This window comes from Jaculus jaculus, chromosome 11 (genome assembly GCF_020740685.1).
Source record: "Jaculus jaculus isolate mJacJac1 chromosome 11, mJacJac1.mat.Y.cur, whole genome shotgun sequence".
Lineage (NCBI taxonomy): Eukaryota > Metazoa > Chordata > Mammalia > Rodentia > Dipodidae > Jaculus > Jaculus jaculus.
In genome coordinates, this window is record NC_059112.1 from 42,913,687 (window position 1) to 42,927,776 (window position 14,090).

Below are 14,090 nucleotides of genomic sequence, written 5' to 3' on the forward strand. Positions count from 1 at the left end.
CCCTTGGGACTGTAAGCCAGAATAAAAAACTCTTCTATCAGCTGCTTTTAGTCAGGTGCTTTCTCCCAGCAAGGAGAAGTTAACTACAGCAATATGAGATCAGTGCCCTAAATTAATCTGTAGATAAGTTTTCATGAAATGGGAGGACTTCTAAATTTGTATTAGAGAGCCAAAGAAAATCCAGACAGTGCTGAAAAAGAGAAGCCAAGTCAGAATCAGCAGTGGCGATTAAAGCATGGCCTTTGCCATGGAGGTAGATTGACCAGCACATTAGAAGACAGAGTCCAGGTACAGACTCTTGCAGAACCAGTGTACAGAGTTGGCCTGCCGCCTCCACTGGATGGAAGTGTCCACTGTGAGGACATACAACCAGGGAAACCCCCTAGGGAGTGCTCTGTTTACAGTGTCAACTCTGGGTAGATTAAAACTCAGTGTCCAAAAAAAAATGTTAAAAGTGTTACTAAAAATTCTTGTATATTTTGGGAGAAGAAAGAATTTCTTCAATAAGACAGTAAAAGGCATCCATTAGAAAACATAAGCATTTGATCTTAAATAAGTAGTTTTGTTTATTCAGAGTCCTTAAAGAAAGGCAAGACAAGTTACAGGTTGGGAGGGTCTATCAGAATACTTATAACTGACAGGGCATTAGAGTAAAAATATGTCAGTAATTCCCTACTGAAGTGGTAAGAGATGAAATAGCATATCCTAGAAGAGTAAACGCAGTGCCCATGTGATGTGCAGAAGTGTTCACTATCAGAGGTGGTTATAAACATGGAAATGAAGGGGCTGGAGAGATGGCTCAGCAGTTAAGGCACTTGCCTGTGAAGCCTAAGGACCCATGTTCAACTCTCTAGATCCCATGTTAGCCAGACACAAAGGTGAAGCAAGCACAAGGTCACACACGCCCAATAGGTGGTGCAAGCATCAGGAGTTCAGTCGCAGTGGCTGAGGCCCTTGTGTGCCAATTCTCTTTCTTTCTCATTCTCTCAATGCAATGAACACAGTAAATTTCTATTTTATGCTTTTCCCAATGGCAAAAATTAGGCCTAATAATATTAAGTATTGGTGAGTATGTGGGTTTACAGGTTCCAGCGCTGAGGTGGAGTAGATGTTCGCTAGGAGGAGTCAGCTTCTCAAGTGATACGTCCAGCAACCCGGGAGCCTGTTGTTGCACTTCTGGGTCCAGGGAGTGACTCTGTCTCTCTGTGTATGAATATGCACATGACTGTGAATCATCATGAAGCACAATCCAACATAGAACAACCTAGAAGCAACCCAAATGCCCATCAGTGAGCAAGAAACAATGAGCGTGCAAACACTAGCATTGCACCCGAGTCAGAGATGACGAATTACAACAGGGCAGAATCGTACCCGTGACTCTTGGGCGGAGAAAGTGTGGTGCTGAAATTACATTCACACTCACATATTTTCTTGTTTAAAGATAAAAATGACTAAAGTGACACATTTTCAATAAAAATAGGTATACACAATAAAACTATAAAAAAAAAACAGCGAGCTGATGTACAAGGTGACGTGCACACAGGCATGCGTTGAGTTTGTTTGCAGTGGCTAAGGGCCTGGCGTGCCAATTCTCTCATTTTTTTAAAAAAAGTGTAAGAGTATAGGGTCATAATTACCAAAATAAAAGAGTGTGTGTGTGCACACATACATATATACATATAGGCCATACATGACCCAGTGATTAGTTGTGTCATGGCCTAAGGCAATCCAGTATTGGATGCCTGAGATCCAATTGAAAACCTGTGTTCCTGTAACATTTGTGTAGGGGATTAGGTGACAGGATGGTTTCATTAGTAGCAGGCATACAGTAACTGCTCACTAAATGCCATCTAGTGGTACCACTGGAATGGTTGATACAGTCACATCTCAGCTGTGCATGGTGTTTGTGTTGCAGGCCACCTATTCACTTGAAAGCGTACTTTATTTTAGATCACATGAGAAGTCAGTAATGTGGTCTTGCATTAATTTAATCCATGGACAGAAGACACCTTTGTTCTCAGTCCTTCCCTCAGTCACATGGCTATTTCTTGCTTATCTTGAAGCTGTCAGGTTGCCATGATTATTTCAGAGATCTTTTCCTTAGCTCCTGGTTATAGCACTTGCTAGAATTCCATGGCACTGACAAAACTTCATAATTTACTATTTGTTGTCTCTGGGCCCTGTGCTGTCCCTAGACTCTTAAGCGCTCCCTGCATGAGAACCGTGTCGATTTAGTTTATCTGTTTATCCAGGGACCAGTCCTGGAACTGTCCCACAGTAGTTAGTAGTAGCTCAGCAGTTATTTACTGATGAACCCAACAAAGCCTGTGTTTGCTGATAGGAGAAGTTATTCACCCCGAGCCACGGCAAGGGTAGGTCCTGCTAGGAGAACACAGAACATACAGGTATGAATGGTCACAATTTTATCTAAAAGTACTCATCAATTTTCCGAAGCAGTCACATTATTTCATTTCGTTAAAGAAATGAATAGGAAGAGGCCATTGTAAAGACAGCTGCCTTTCATTGTGTTACTGTTGCTAAAATGAAAAGAAGAGGATATGCCTAGATTCTTTAGAGCAATGTCATTAAAGAGATTGCAAAGAAAAAGCAAAGCCAAATCTTCAGATGTTTTCACATGTCCTTTTCTGTTTGCACTACGTCCTGCCTTGTATGAAGGACATAGCTTCATTCTTGTGTTTCTGACTCAGACATCCATCGCTTTGCTTTCACATTGTAACACTTCATTCAGTTGCTAGTGGCTACGAGGAGCATGGCGAGGTGTAGAAAGGACTGGCTGAAGAATCCAGATCCTGCTAGGTAGGCTATTTCTCTCTCTCTGACCACCAAGATCTAGTTACTCAATCTGGCAGGGTCTGCGATAATTCTGCATAATCATGGGTTGGGCTGGCTACCTTACATAATCCTTAAATTTCTTCAGTCTCTAAAGCAGCCTCTATGTGTCCTGTTTTATCTGCAGTTTTGTTAGCTTTCTCTTTCTTATCTCTGGGTCAGAATTCATGTATTTTACCAACAAGGTGATGGTTCTTTCTCATTGCTGGGACAGAATACCCAAGAGGAAGCAGCTTAGGGAAGGGCAGGGATTTCATTCAGCTCAACATGACAGAGGCTAGAGTCCCTCACGGCAGGCCTTGCTGGGAGGCCGGCATCACGTCATCACACCTGCGTGCAGGAAGCAGAGTATAGCTTGTGAAACAGGCCCACCCCATGGTGACACTTTCCCTCCAGCCAGCTAGTGTTCAAACACAGGAGTCTTCGGGAGCATTTAATATTCAAATCGCCGTAGCTCTCATACAGTGTGTGCTTCTCAGTGATTTGTTGAGGCTATTAAAAGGTGCCACCTGCATTTCTCACTTCAGTTTCTAAATCAGTTCTATACTCTTTTTGTGGCCTTATGTGTTTTGTAAATAAATAAATAGATAAATAAATTTTTGAAAAGATGCTGGAGGACTAAGGTGGAGTGGGAGAGTAGAAAGGACCATTAACCCAGGGTTGGACAAGTCTGTTTTCTGGTGCTCCAGCAAGTTACTGTTTGATGGTTCATTTTTCTGCCCTTGGTTTTCTTAGCCTGGGTGTAAAGGGATTTGGCTGGGCCTTGTTTAAGTCATCTTGTGGCTCTACCACTCTATGATTTAATCCATCAAGTTTAGTGCCAGCTGCTGTTCTCAGGTAGTGTGTGTGTGTGTGTGTGTGCGCGCACGTGTGCACGTGTGTTCATTCGTTTTAGAGAATTACACTGCTGGCACCGGAGAACCAGTGGAGAAGATCTAATCAGTAAATGGGAAGAGCTTCCCACTTGCCACCTATCAACTTTTATATTAACCCTAGAAGGTACTTTTGCTCCATATTTTATTAATACATAAACTGAACTAGGTAAAATTAAAGTAACCTAAAATCACTACAGCTGTTACATAGCAGAGGCATATCTAAAATGCTAGCTTGTTTGGCTCTACAGTCACCTCACCCCTACCCCACCCAGCCTTGCACTCTCCTAAGGGCAGGGGCCAGGGAGACCGTCATACTTCAGCATGGAGTCTGTTGCCTTTAATGGCAGCACTCAGGAGGCAGAGGTAGGATTATCACCTGTGAGTGTGAGGCCAGCCTGGGACTACAGAGTGAAATCCAGGTCAGCCTGAGCTAGAGTGAGACTCTACCTGGGAAAAAAAATAAAACAAAACAATATGAAAGAGCCTGTTGCTTGCTGTGGAACCTCCGTGTTTATAGCTCTAGGTTAATCACATGGACATGGACTTGATAGTGATTCTCAGAGGATAAAGATCACTTACAAAAGTACATCTGTGGATGTATAGTTAGCATTCTCTCGTGGAAGGTAGTTCTTAATTCTTTTCTGTATCTATGATTATATTCATAATGGTTATTTTTGTGCAGTTGCAGTGCATGCTGCAATGACAGTTAAAAGCAAAGCTCTCCAGTACATGGGAGTTGTTTCTTTCTTCGTGACACATACATCCTGCATGACTCATTTCTTTATGCATGTTTTATAATACCAGAGCTGGTAAGGTAGCATTCTTAAGTAATCATGTATTTATGTGACAATGAGATTGTATTTCATGTGTGGCCCAAGTCTTGGGTAAGTACCACCCTCCAGGAGAAGGGTCTCCTCTAGGTCTTAATTCCTTTGTTTTTCTGGTTCCTGTGGACTAGATATTTGTTCATTTGACTGTTAGCAAAGATTATCAGACTCTTAGAAGCCTCTGTCAAAATTATTTAAGTGGAAGGCCTTCCTATTTCTTTTTAAGAACATCAGGGTCTGTGTGTGTGAGTGAATGTATGTATGTATGTCTCTATGCATGCATGTATGTGTGTGTATGGATGCACCAAGGTCCCTTGCTGCTGCATTTAAATGCCTGTCGGGCTTTATACGAATGGCTAGATAATTGAACCTGGAGCTTTGCTGAAAATTTAGAAATGTTATAGAAAACAATTCAGAGCCTTAAGATTGGATTTCTCCTTAGCAAACTGCCTTGTGCCTGTGCGCTGGACATATTTTTAACCTTCTGTGTTTAAAACTTCTGTCCCATATTTGATGGAGTAGAACCAGCCTTGAGTCAGAAGTCCATGATTCCACTTCAATGTATTGGCTTCTATGCACCAAATTCATTTTCTTTTTTTAACTGACGGTGCTAGGTATAACTTCAGTGGCTCAAAAGATTGTTTTGTGCTTTCAGTGTGAGTTTTGTGGGTACATTTTCTTCTACAGCACATCAAGCAAAACTCTGGGGACCAATGAGCCATTTTTATCTTTAGAAAGAAGATAAGTTGTGGCCTTTCTAGTTTAGCTCACTGGATTCCACTCCCAGCACTTCCAGAATCTGTGAGCTTTACTCAGGACAGGGAATATCCTGGTTTTTTTTTTTTAAATTTTTTTGTTCATTTTTTATTTATTTATTTGAGAGTGACAGACACAGGGAGAAAGACAGATAGAGGGAGAGAGAGAGAATGGGCGCGCCAGAGCTTCCAGCCTCTGCAAACGAACTCCAGACGCGTGCGCCCCCTTGTGCATCTGGCTAACGTGGGACCTGGGGAACCGAGCCTCGAACCGGGGTCCTTAGGCTTCACAGGCAAGCACTTAACCGCTAAGCCATCTCTCCAGCCCGTGGTTTTTTTTTTTTTAACCTCTGCAAATGAAAGCTTAAGTTTTATTGCTGCCAGTTGTAGCTGCAGCTTGGTTTTGTGTTACACTCCAGACATTGGTTCCACCATTTGTTATTGACTAGGTTTTACAATGTCAATTTGGTATTCAAAGAGCCATTTCTTTAGAATGAGATTTTTTTTTTTTTGGTGATTTTCATTGCAAGAATTTTACCTATAATATTTATGAGGAAAAAATGATCAGGACCTGGGGTTAGTAGAGTGCTTGCCTAGCACCTGAGTTCCCTCCCCAGTACTGCATAAAACCAGTCTGGTGGTCAGAGCCTGTAACACCAGCACTTGAGAGGTAGAGACAATAGAATCAGAAATTAAAGATCGTCTTTGACTACATAGCCAGTTCCAGGTCAGCCAGGGCTACTTGAGACCCTGCCAAAAATAAATGGATGGTAGGTAGGTAGATAGATAATGGAGGGATGGATGGATGGTTGATGGATAAGCAAGCAAGCTGGATTTGGTGGCTTACACTTGTAATTCCAGTACTTTGGAGCCTGAGGCTAAGGGGATTGGAAATCAGGCCAGTCTGGGTTAAAGAGTGAGATCCTGTCTCCATTCTCCAAAAATGAAATTTATAAAGAAAACTAGATTCTGACTTCTATTCTTGATGCCCCAGTGTTATATGATTACTTGTCTTCTTTAGGAAAAAATAAACTATAAGCTTCTCTTATCCCCTTGTATCATCATTTAGAATTTCACCCTTGATTAAGTTCTTTTCCACATAGGTCACAGGTTGGAGAAATGGCTCAGTGGTTAAAGGCATTTGCTTGCAAAGCCCGATGGCCTGGGTTTAATGTCCCTAGTATCCATGTAAAGTCAGATGCACAAAGTGGCAAATGCATCTGGAGTTTGTTTGGAGTTCTCCATACTCATTCATTTTTGCTGCTTGAAAATAAATAAAAATATGTTAAAAATAGGTCTTGTGACTAGCATGCTTCGAGCATCCCCTCCTGAGCCCCTAAAACTATCTGTTGATAATGTTCACCTTGTTGTATTAAGGGAACTTAAAATTCAGAGAGGTCATGTAATTTTCTGAACACCACATCCTAGTAATAATCATGTATGGTACAGGTATTTTACTGAGGACTCAGTGCATGCAAAGTGTCTGATGCAGTCAGCTGATTGAACCTCGCAGTCCATTCAGACCATCCTTAGCTCCAAGTCGGTGAATTGTTGCTTGGGGTGTCACGTGGCTGTGCTTGTCACGCAGCTGGTTGAAGATGGGTACAGTTTTAAAGCCGGGCAGTTTTACTCCTGAGTTTACCCGCTTCACCACCATTATATTATCTTCCTACCAGTGATTGGCAGCTCTGAGTCAGACCCCTGTGTCTTCTCTAGAACTTGCCGTGTGCTGTTGTTTCTCCCACATGTACCCTTTCCCTTTATGTTTCTCCTTAAAATGGATGATAAATTGAAACCCAGTTGATCGTATTGTGTCTGTTAAAAGCATGTCTTTGGTTTCACATTGCCCAGGCGCCAGCTCGGTGGCATGTTGTCATCTTGAGCACATGTGGCCATTGGTGGTCCTCCTAGATCCAGATGCTGGTTTGTGAATTGCAGGAGTGCCCTTTTCTGTTAAGAGTGCTTGATGTCATTAGTAGGCTTTGTAATCAGATTTGTGAAAATATTTTTCATTTTTTTCCTTCAGTTTTCATCATTCATTGTTTAATCTTCCTCATAGGTTGGAATCATTCTTCATTATTCTACCCTTGCTACGGTGTTATGGGTGGGAGTGACTGCTAGAAATATCTATAAGCAAGTCACTAAAAAAACGAAGCGCTGCCAGGATCCTGATGAGCCACCACCGCCACCAAGACCGATGCTCAGGTACCTCAGGCCTTTGTTGTGTTGCACCTGTTGAACCACTGTCATAAGTTGTAATGAAAACTGGGTGCAGATGTTGTGAAGCACAAGAGTGACGGGTCCAGACTGCCTGCTTCAGAGCGTGGGCTAGACTTCCGCCCGGTGGTCAGTCCTGCTTGACTTCCATATCCTCACTGTGCCGGCTCAGGTTTGAGGTCCACTGCAGGGCTGAAGAAGTCACGTGCAGAGCACTGAAGCTGGCACTAAGCTCTGTGAAACACTAACTGACTCCATGAGGCCAGGGAGAACCGAGATGAGTCTCTTCAAGAGTCCACTTAATTCTTCATAAAAGTCCAAACACATTTGGAGCTGTCCTGTATTAGTGATCTTTTTGATTCCTTTGATAAAGTACCTGACAAAAGTAACTTGAGGAGGAAGGGCTGATTTTTGTTGTTATCGTTCGTTTGCTTTTGTCCTTGAATTCTAAGCTTACATGGGGGAAGGAGCAGGAAGCAGCTGGATGTATTCAGCCCATAGTCACGAATGCTGCTGCTCAGCAGGCCCTGCCCCTTTTATGCAGAGCAGGATTCTGGCTACTGGGATGGCGTTGACCACACTCAGCGTGTGTCTTCTCACCTCAGTCAATCTAATCTAGAAAATCCCTCACAAACATACCCAAAGATTTTTGTTTCCATGGTGATTGTAAATCCTGCCAAATTGACAACTGAGATTAGTTATCACAAGTCTACCCCTTGCTAAACTGACACGGAAACACACCACTTTTAAAGCCTAACCATCTTCCCCTTGTCTTTAACAGTCCTATCTCTGTTCAAAACTGTGAGTACAAAGTCTCTTCTGAGACTTACACTCTGACCTGTGACCTTCTATAACATCAAAAACCAAGTTATACACTTCTAGCCTTCAGTAGCACCAAGCCAGCATCCCTAATCCCACAGGGCAAGAATGATTGGGCATACTGCAAGAAAAGATCACCCCAAAGCAAGACTGATATCCATCAGGGCAAACTTCAAATTAGTCTAATGGAGAAAATTCCTCAGATATGCCCAGAGATTTACATTCATGGTTTTCATGATGACTAAATCCTTTCAAGTTATCAACTGAACTTAGCCATCACACCCACCTATACTTTTGTAGCAGACAGCTTCAGGTTCACTGAGATGAACTTCCAGACCAGGCACAATTGTGGAGAAAGGGATGTGTTGAAGCTTACAGATGCAGGGGAAGTTCCATAATGGCAGAAGAAGCTAGCCTGCTTTCACAGGTCCAAGCACAGAGAGAAAGAGAGAGAGGGTGGGGGGGAGGAAGGAGGGAGGGAGGGAGGGAAGCCACAAGCCAAAAACCAGGCCATACAGCCCAAGTTCAGGAACTCCAGGTGGAATATAAATTGGTATACTCGAGAATCACTTCATTGAATCACTCAGGTCTTTCCTATACAGAAAGGAGAGACATGAGGAAGCTTTTCTAGGTCAGATGGCCAGTTGGATTTAAGAATGTGAGGGTGAGAAATTTAAAGATGTCTGAACAGTTTGCTCCAGTGAGACAGCCTTCTGGGCAGATGGTGGTTCCATCAACTGAGAAAATACCAAAGAAAAAGTAGCACTGGTGGAGGGTCCTGGAGAAGTCCCTGGAAGTGGGCTTACCAGTGCTTTCTTTTGGAAAGCATACTTTAAAAAATTGGGAGGGGGGGGGCGGTCTGGAGAGATGGCTTAGTGGTTAAGGCATTTGCCTACAAAGCCAAAGGACTTCGGTGTGATTCCCCAGGACCTACGTAAGACAGGTACACAAGGGGGCACATGCATCTGGAGTTCGTTTGCAGAGGCTGGAGGCCTTGCTGCTCCCATTCTTTCTCTCCCTCTTTCTGCCTCTTTCTCTTGCAAATAAATAAATAAATAAAGTTTGTTGTTTTTTTTTTTTAAATTTGCAAGTCTAGAGAATGGACCCATTCTCTCAGGGTTAGTTGAGAAGACACATCCATGCTTAATAGATGGGCCATGGAAGAAATGAAAGGTAACAAAGATTCTGGAGGACAGTGGGTCTGTGGAAGACAAGGGACAGAACAGGGCTGCTTAGCCAGCACAGAGTCACATTATAGGATGAGGTTGGTCACCGGGCACTTGTGTGAAAGAATGAGACATGCTGCTTAGCTCAGAGGATGGGGATCGATCTAGAGAAATGGCTCAGTGGTTAAAGAGCTTGCTATACAAATGAGAAGGACAGAGTTCACCCCCCACCATCCGGCACCCAATCCCTACCAGATGGACTTCGAAGCCCATCTGTAATCCCAGGGCTCAGGAGATCCCCCGGTAAACTGGCAAGTTACACTAGCTGAATCAGTGATTTGGGTTCATCTGAGAGACTCTGCCTCTAAATAAAGTAGAAAGTGAGGAAGGAAGCCACTCCCTGGCCTCCACGTATACGTGTATATGGACCTCCAGACGTGCTTTCACGCACGTACACACACAATGCAAAAAAAAAAAAAATCTGAATTTGCAAATCCCCTTCCTAATTGTCAGGTTCAAATAAAGAAACATGAAGAGTTGCCTTTAAGTAGTGTGGGCTTTCAGCCCTATGCAGTGTCTGAGTGACCCACAGGAGCCCCCTTGCTTTAAGCAGTGCTAGTTCCACCCGCTAGGCTGGGGCTCTCCTAAGGTGAGCCCATGAATTTTGTGGAAACTGAGTCGTGTTCTGTGTGGAGGCTGGGGTGGGGGGTGGGCTGCCAAGTTTCTGCTGGTCCCCAGGCATCTGCAACATTTTCTTAATATGGACAAGCAAGGCCAGTGATGGTAACTTTTCCACAAGTTTAAAAGTGGAGAGGGGGGAGTAGGGAAGGAGGGAGTGGGGAAGGGAAGGAGAAGTAGTAGTTTCAGAAAAGTTTTAAAGGATGGGGAAACTTGAAGCATGTATAAATGAAAAATGAGAGGCAGTGGGGAAGATCTTAAATCTCTGAATTGATAGCAGGAGGCTCCAGGAGAGGAAACAGGCTGCTGAGAGGATTGCAGAAACCAAAGCAAATTTTGGAAAGGTTGTCTTGCTCTCAGGGAAGCAGCAGATGGGAATTAGTGTGGCAGGAAAAGGGTCACCACTTTCAGCTTTCCTTTTATATGTGACATAGAAACCACAGTTATAGATTTCTAGGACAGCTAACCTCTCCAGCAGTACTTACATCATAGTTAAGGATTTTAGTAGCTAGGTATGATGAGGAAGTAGTATAAGGAAAAAAGTGTTAAACATCATCTTTCCTAGTCTGTGCTGGTTTGGAAGGAAGAGGAAAATGTGGATTTAGGGTTATGGCGGTACAGAAAGCCTTTTTTTTTTCAAAGGGCCAGAAAACTATGTTGTGGCCACCATGCTTTTCATGGAAGGACTGGTCACTGTCCTGTCCCATCAACCTTTATTTGTTTTTTGTATTTTTAATATTTTATTTATTTATATGAGAGAGAAAGAGGCAGATAGAGAATATGCACGCCAGGTCCTCTAGCCATTGCAAAGGAACTCCAGACTCGTACATCACCTTGTGCATCTGGTTTTATGTGGGTACTGGGGGAGTGGAAACTTAGGTTTTGCAGGCAAGTGCCATAACCACGAAGCCATCTCTCCAGTCCTACCTCATTTCTTATTGCACCAGTATGTCCTTGGCTTTCTGCAGCTGCTCCAAAGGAAAAGAGGCCAAGCATCTTTACACAGGCAACTGCTAGGGTCCCAACACCTGCCTTCCTTTCAGTTGATGGGGGAAGGCCTGAGACTTGTAGGGGAACATGAACCAGTCACTAGTTCATCACTACATTTTTCCTGTACGGATCCTGACAAAGCAACATCTTAAAGGCTGTCTTGTAGTGTGGACTGACTTCCTGGTGCGCCAGTTGAATCTGAAGGAAGCCAGTTCCATCGCCTGAAAACATACAGCTAGCTGGCTACAGGGGCTTCGAGTGTTCCTCTGTCTGTCCACAAGGTGGCAGCAGCCGACAAGGTTTTCTCAGGCCTGGAAACTTCCTAGGCCTCGCTTCTAGAACAGAAATCCAACCCAGAACAAAAACATCAAGTCTCAAAAAGTGAAAATAACAAAATAGCCAAGCCTCCAAAAGCTAATTCTCAATTTATTGCGGGGGAAAAAGGCCGTAATATATGCAAGGGTATCGGGACACTGACACTATGCCTTCAAAACAGAATCATGAGCCATTGTGCCTCCTAGGTTCTACCTGATTGGTGGCGGGATCCCCATCATAGTTTGTGGCATCACAGCGGCAGCGAACATCAGGAACTATGGCAGTCGGCCAAGTGCACCCTAGTGAGTATGCTGCGTTCTCTGTGCCCCTGACTACTTCTCTTTCTTACATGCTGTGAGCATACCAGAGATTGCAGGCTCCCGGGTGGTGTGTGGGAATCTATCTGCAGCACCTAACCTGGCTCCGTGTTCTCTCCTAGTTGCTGGATGGCGTGGGAACCCTCCATGGGAGCCTTCTACGGACCGGCTAGCTTCATAACTTTCGTAAACTGTATGTACTTTCTGAGCATATTTATTCAGTTGAAAAGACACCCTGAGCGCAAGTATGAGCTCAAGGAGCCCACGGAAGAGCAGCAGAGATTGGCAGCCAATGAAAATGGCGAGATGAATCACCAGGACTCGATGTCTCTGTCTCTGATTTCTACGTCCACGTTGGAGAATGAGCACACTTTCCATTCTCAGCTTTTGGGGGCCAGCCTTACTTTGCTCTTGTATGTGGCCCTGTGGCTGTTTGGGGCCATGGCCGTTTCTCTGTATTATCCCTTGGACCTGGTTTTTAGCTTCTTTTTTGGAGCCACGTGTTTAAGCCTCAGCGCGTTCATCGTGGTTCACCACTGCGTCAATAGGGAGGACGTGAGACTTGCGTGGGTCATGACGTGCTGTCCGGGGCGGAGCGCCTACGCTGTGCAAGTCAATGTCCAGCCCGCGACCTCCGGCGGGGCCAACGGAGAGGCCCCCAAGTGCACGAACAGCAGCGCGGAGTCCTCCTGCACCAACAAAAGTGCCTCGAGCTTCAAAAACTCCTCCCAGGGCTGCAAGCTGACAAACCTGCAGGCTGCCGCCGCCCAGCGTCATGCCAGCGCTTCCCCTGTGAATGCCGCTCCCCAGCTGGACAACAGTCTAACCGAGCACTCGGTGGACAACGATATCAAAATGCACGTGGCGCCCCTGGATGTGCAGTTTCGAACAAACGTGCACCCTAGTCGCCATCACAAAAACCGCAGTAAAGGACACCGGGCCAGCAGGCTGACAGTCCTGAGAGAGTACGCCTACGATGTCCCGACCAGTGTGGAAGGAAGCGTGCAGAATGGCCTACCTAAAAGCCGCCCCGGCAGCAATGAGGGTCATTCGAGGAGTCGGAGGGCGTATTTGGCCTACAGGGAGAGACAGTACAACCCGCCCCAACAGGACAGCAGCGATGCCAGCAGCTCCCTTCCCCCAAACAGTCGAAATGTTGAAAAGCCTGTTTCAACTAGTAGCAAAAAAGATGCAGGAAGGAAGCCGAATGCAGTCGAACTTGAAAGTCAGCAGAAGTCTTACGGTCTGAACTTGGCCTGTCAGAATGGACCAATTAAAAGCAATGGGCAGGAAGGAGCCTTGCTAGCTACTGATACCACTGGTAACGTTAGGACGGGATTGTGGAAACACGAAACTACTGTGTAGCGCTGCTGGGCTGCCTAGACCGAGGTTGATTAAAAACTGTGACACTCACATTCCTGTAAGCTACGAACATTTAGAAACAAACTGTTTACAGCTACCTTAGGGATTCAAAATAATTTTAAATGCACTTCTAAGTTTTGGAATTTACTTACTTTGTATTCACACATGGTTGCTTTTTTTCAGGAATTAAAAATATCCTTTAAAGTAGTATTTTACTTGTTGAAGCACCAGCCGGACATTTTGGGAATCAAAAATGTAATGTTTTCGAGTCTGTAATATCTACTTAATATTTCAGGTTTGTATTTAATAAAATAAATAGGACTTGGTCTTAATCTTTTAGTTTTACATTTTACACTATAAAAAGCATTTTGCCTGTAATGAAGTTTATGCAGCGGGTTCTTAGGAGGCGAGTCAGGCATTTCAGTTAACTACTGATAACATTCGTGTCAGTGATTTTTGAATCTATGTATTTTATAAATACAGTTTTAAATGTTATAGGCTTTAAAAAGGATCTCACAGAATGTTTTTAAAATGGAAATGCCTCCAAAACCCTTTTCTGACTTACATAATTTTGTCATCACACTCTGGTCCTATTAATACTACCTTTTTTAACACGTTTGTGCCTCTTCTGGTTTATATTTGAGTTCAGCTTTCTTACTGGTTATTTTCCATGTTGGCGGGGGTCCTGCACGTGTGCTGTCCTTGAAAGCAGGTGGGGAGCTGCCTGTCAGGATCCCATTCACGCCCTCACATAAATCCTCCGTGCTTGGTCATTGTGCTGCCTTTGCTCTGTACATGAACAGATAAAGTTCCTTAGGTGTCTGCTGGAATACTGCCCTTTACGTCCCGCTCTAGTGGCACACAGCTCGGGCCTTCTCTCTCTCAGTGGTCAGCGCTCTGCTGCCCTTACCCATGCAAG

At 44.2% G+C, this 14,090-nt stretch overlaps 1 protein-coding gene across 1 annotated transcript in view; it reads left to right on the forward strand.

Moving 5' to 3' along the window:
- The window catches only part of Adgra3 (adhesion G protein-coupled receptor A3), a 125,491-nt gene extending 111,706 nt beyond the window's left edge, over window positions 1–13,785 (forward strand). Inside the window, exons 17-19 of the mRNA XM_004656090.3 lie at window positions 7,367–7,512; window positions 11,699–11,794; window positions 11,932–13,785. Of these exons, the coding sequence (XP_004656147.3) occupies window positions 7,367–7,512; window positions 11,699–11,794; window positions 11,932–13,174 (1,485 nt within the window). The 3' untranslated portion in view covers window positions 13,175–13,785. The remainder of the gene's footprint in view (window positions 1–7,366; window positions 7,513–11,698; window positions 11,795–11,931) is intronic.
- The last annotated feature ends 305 nt before the right edge of the window (window positions 13,786–14,090 follow it).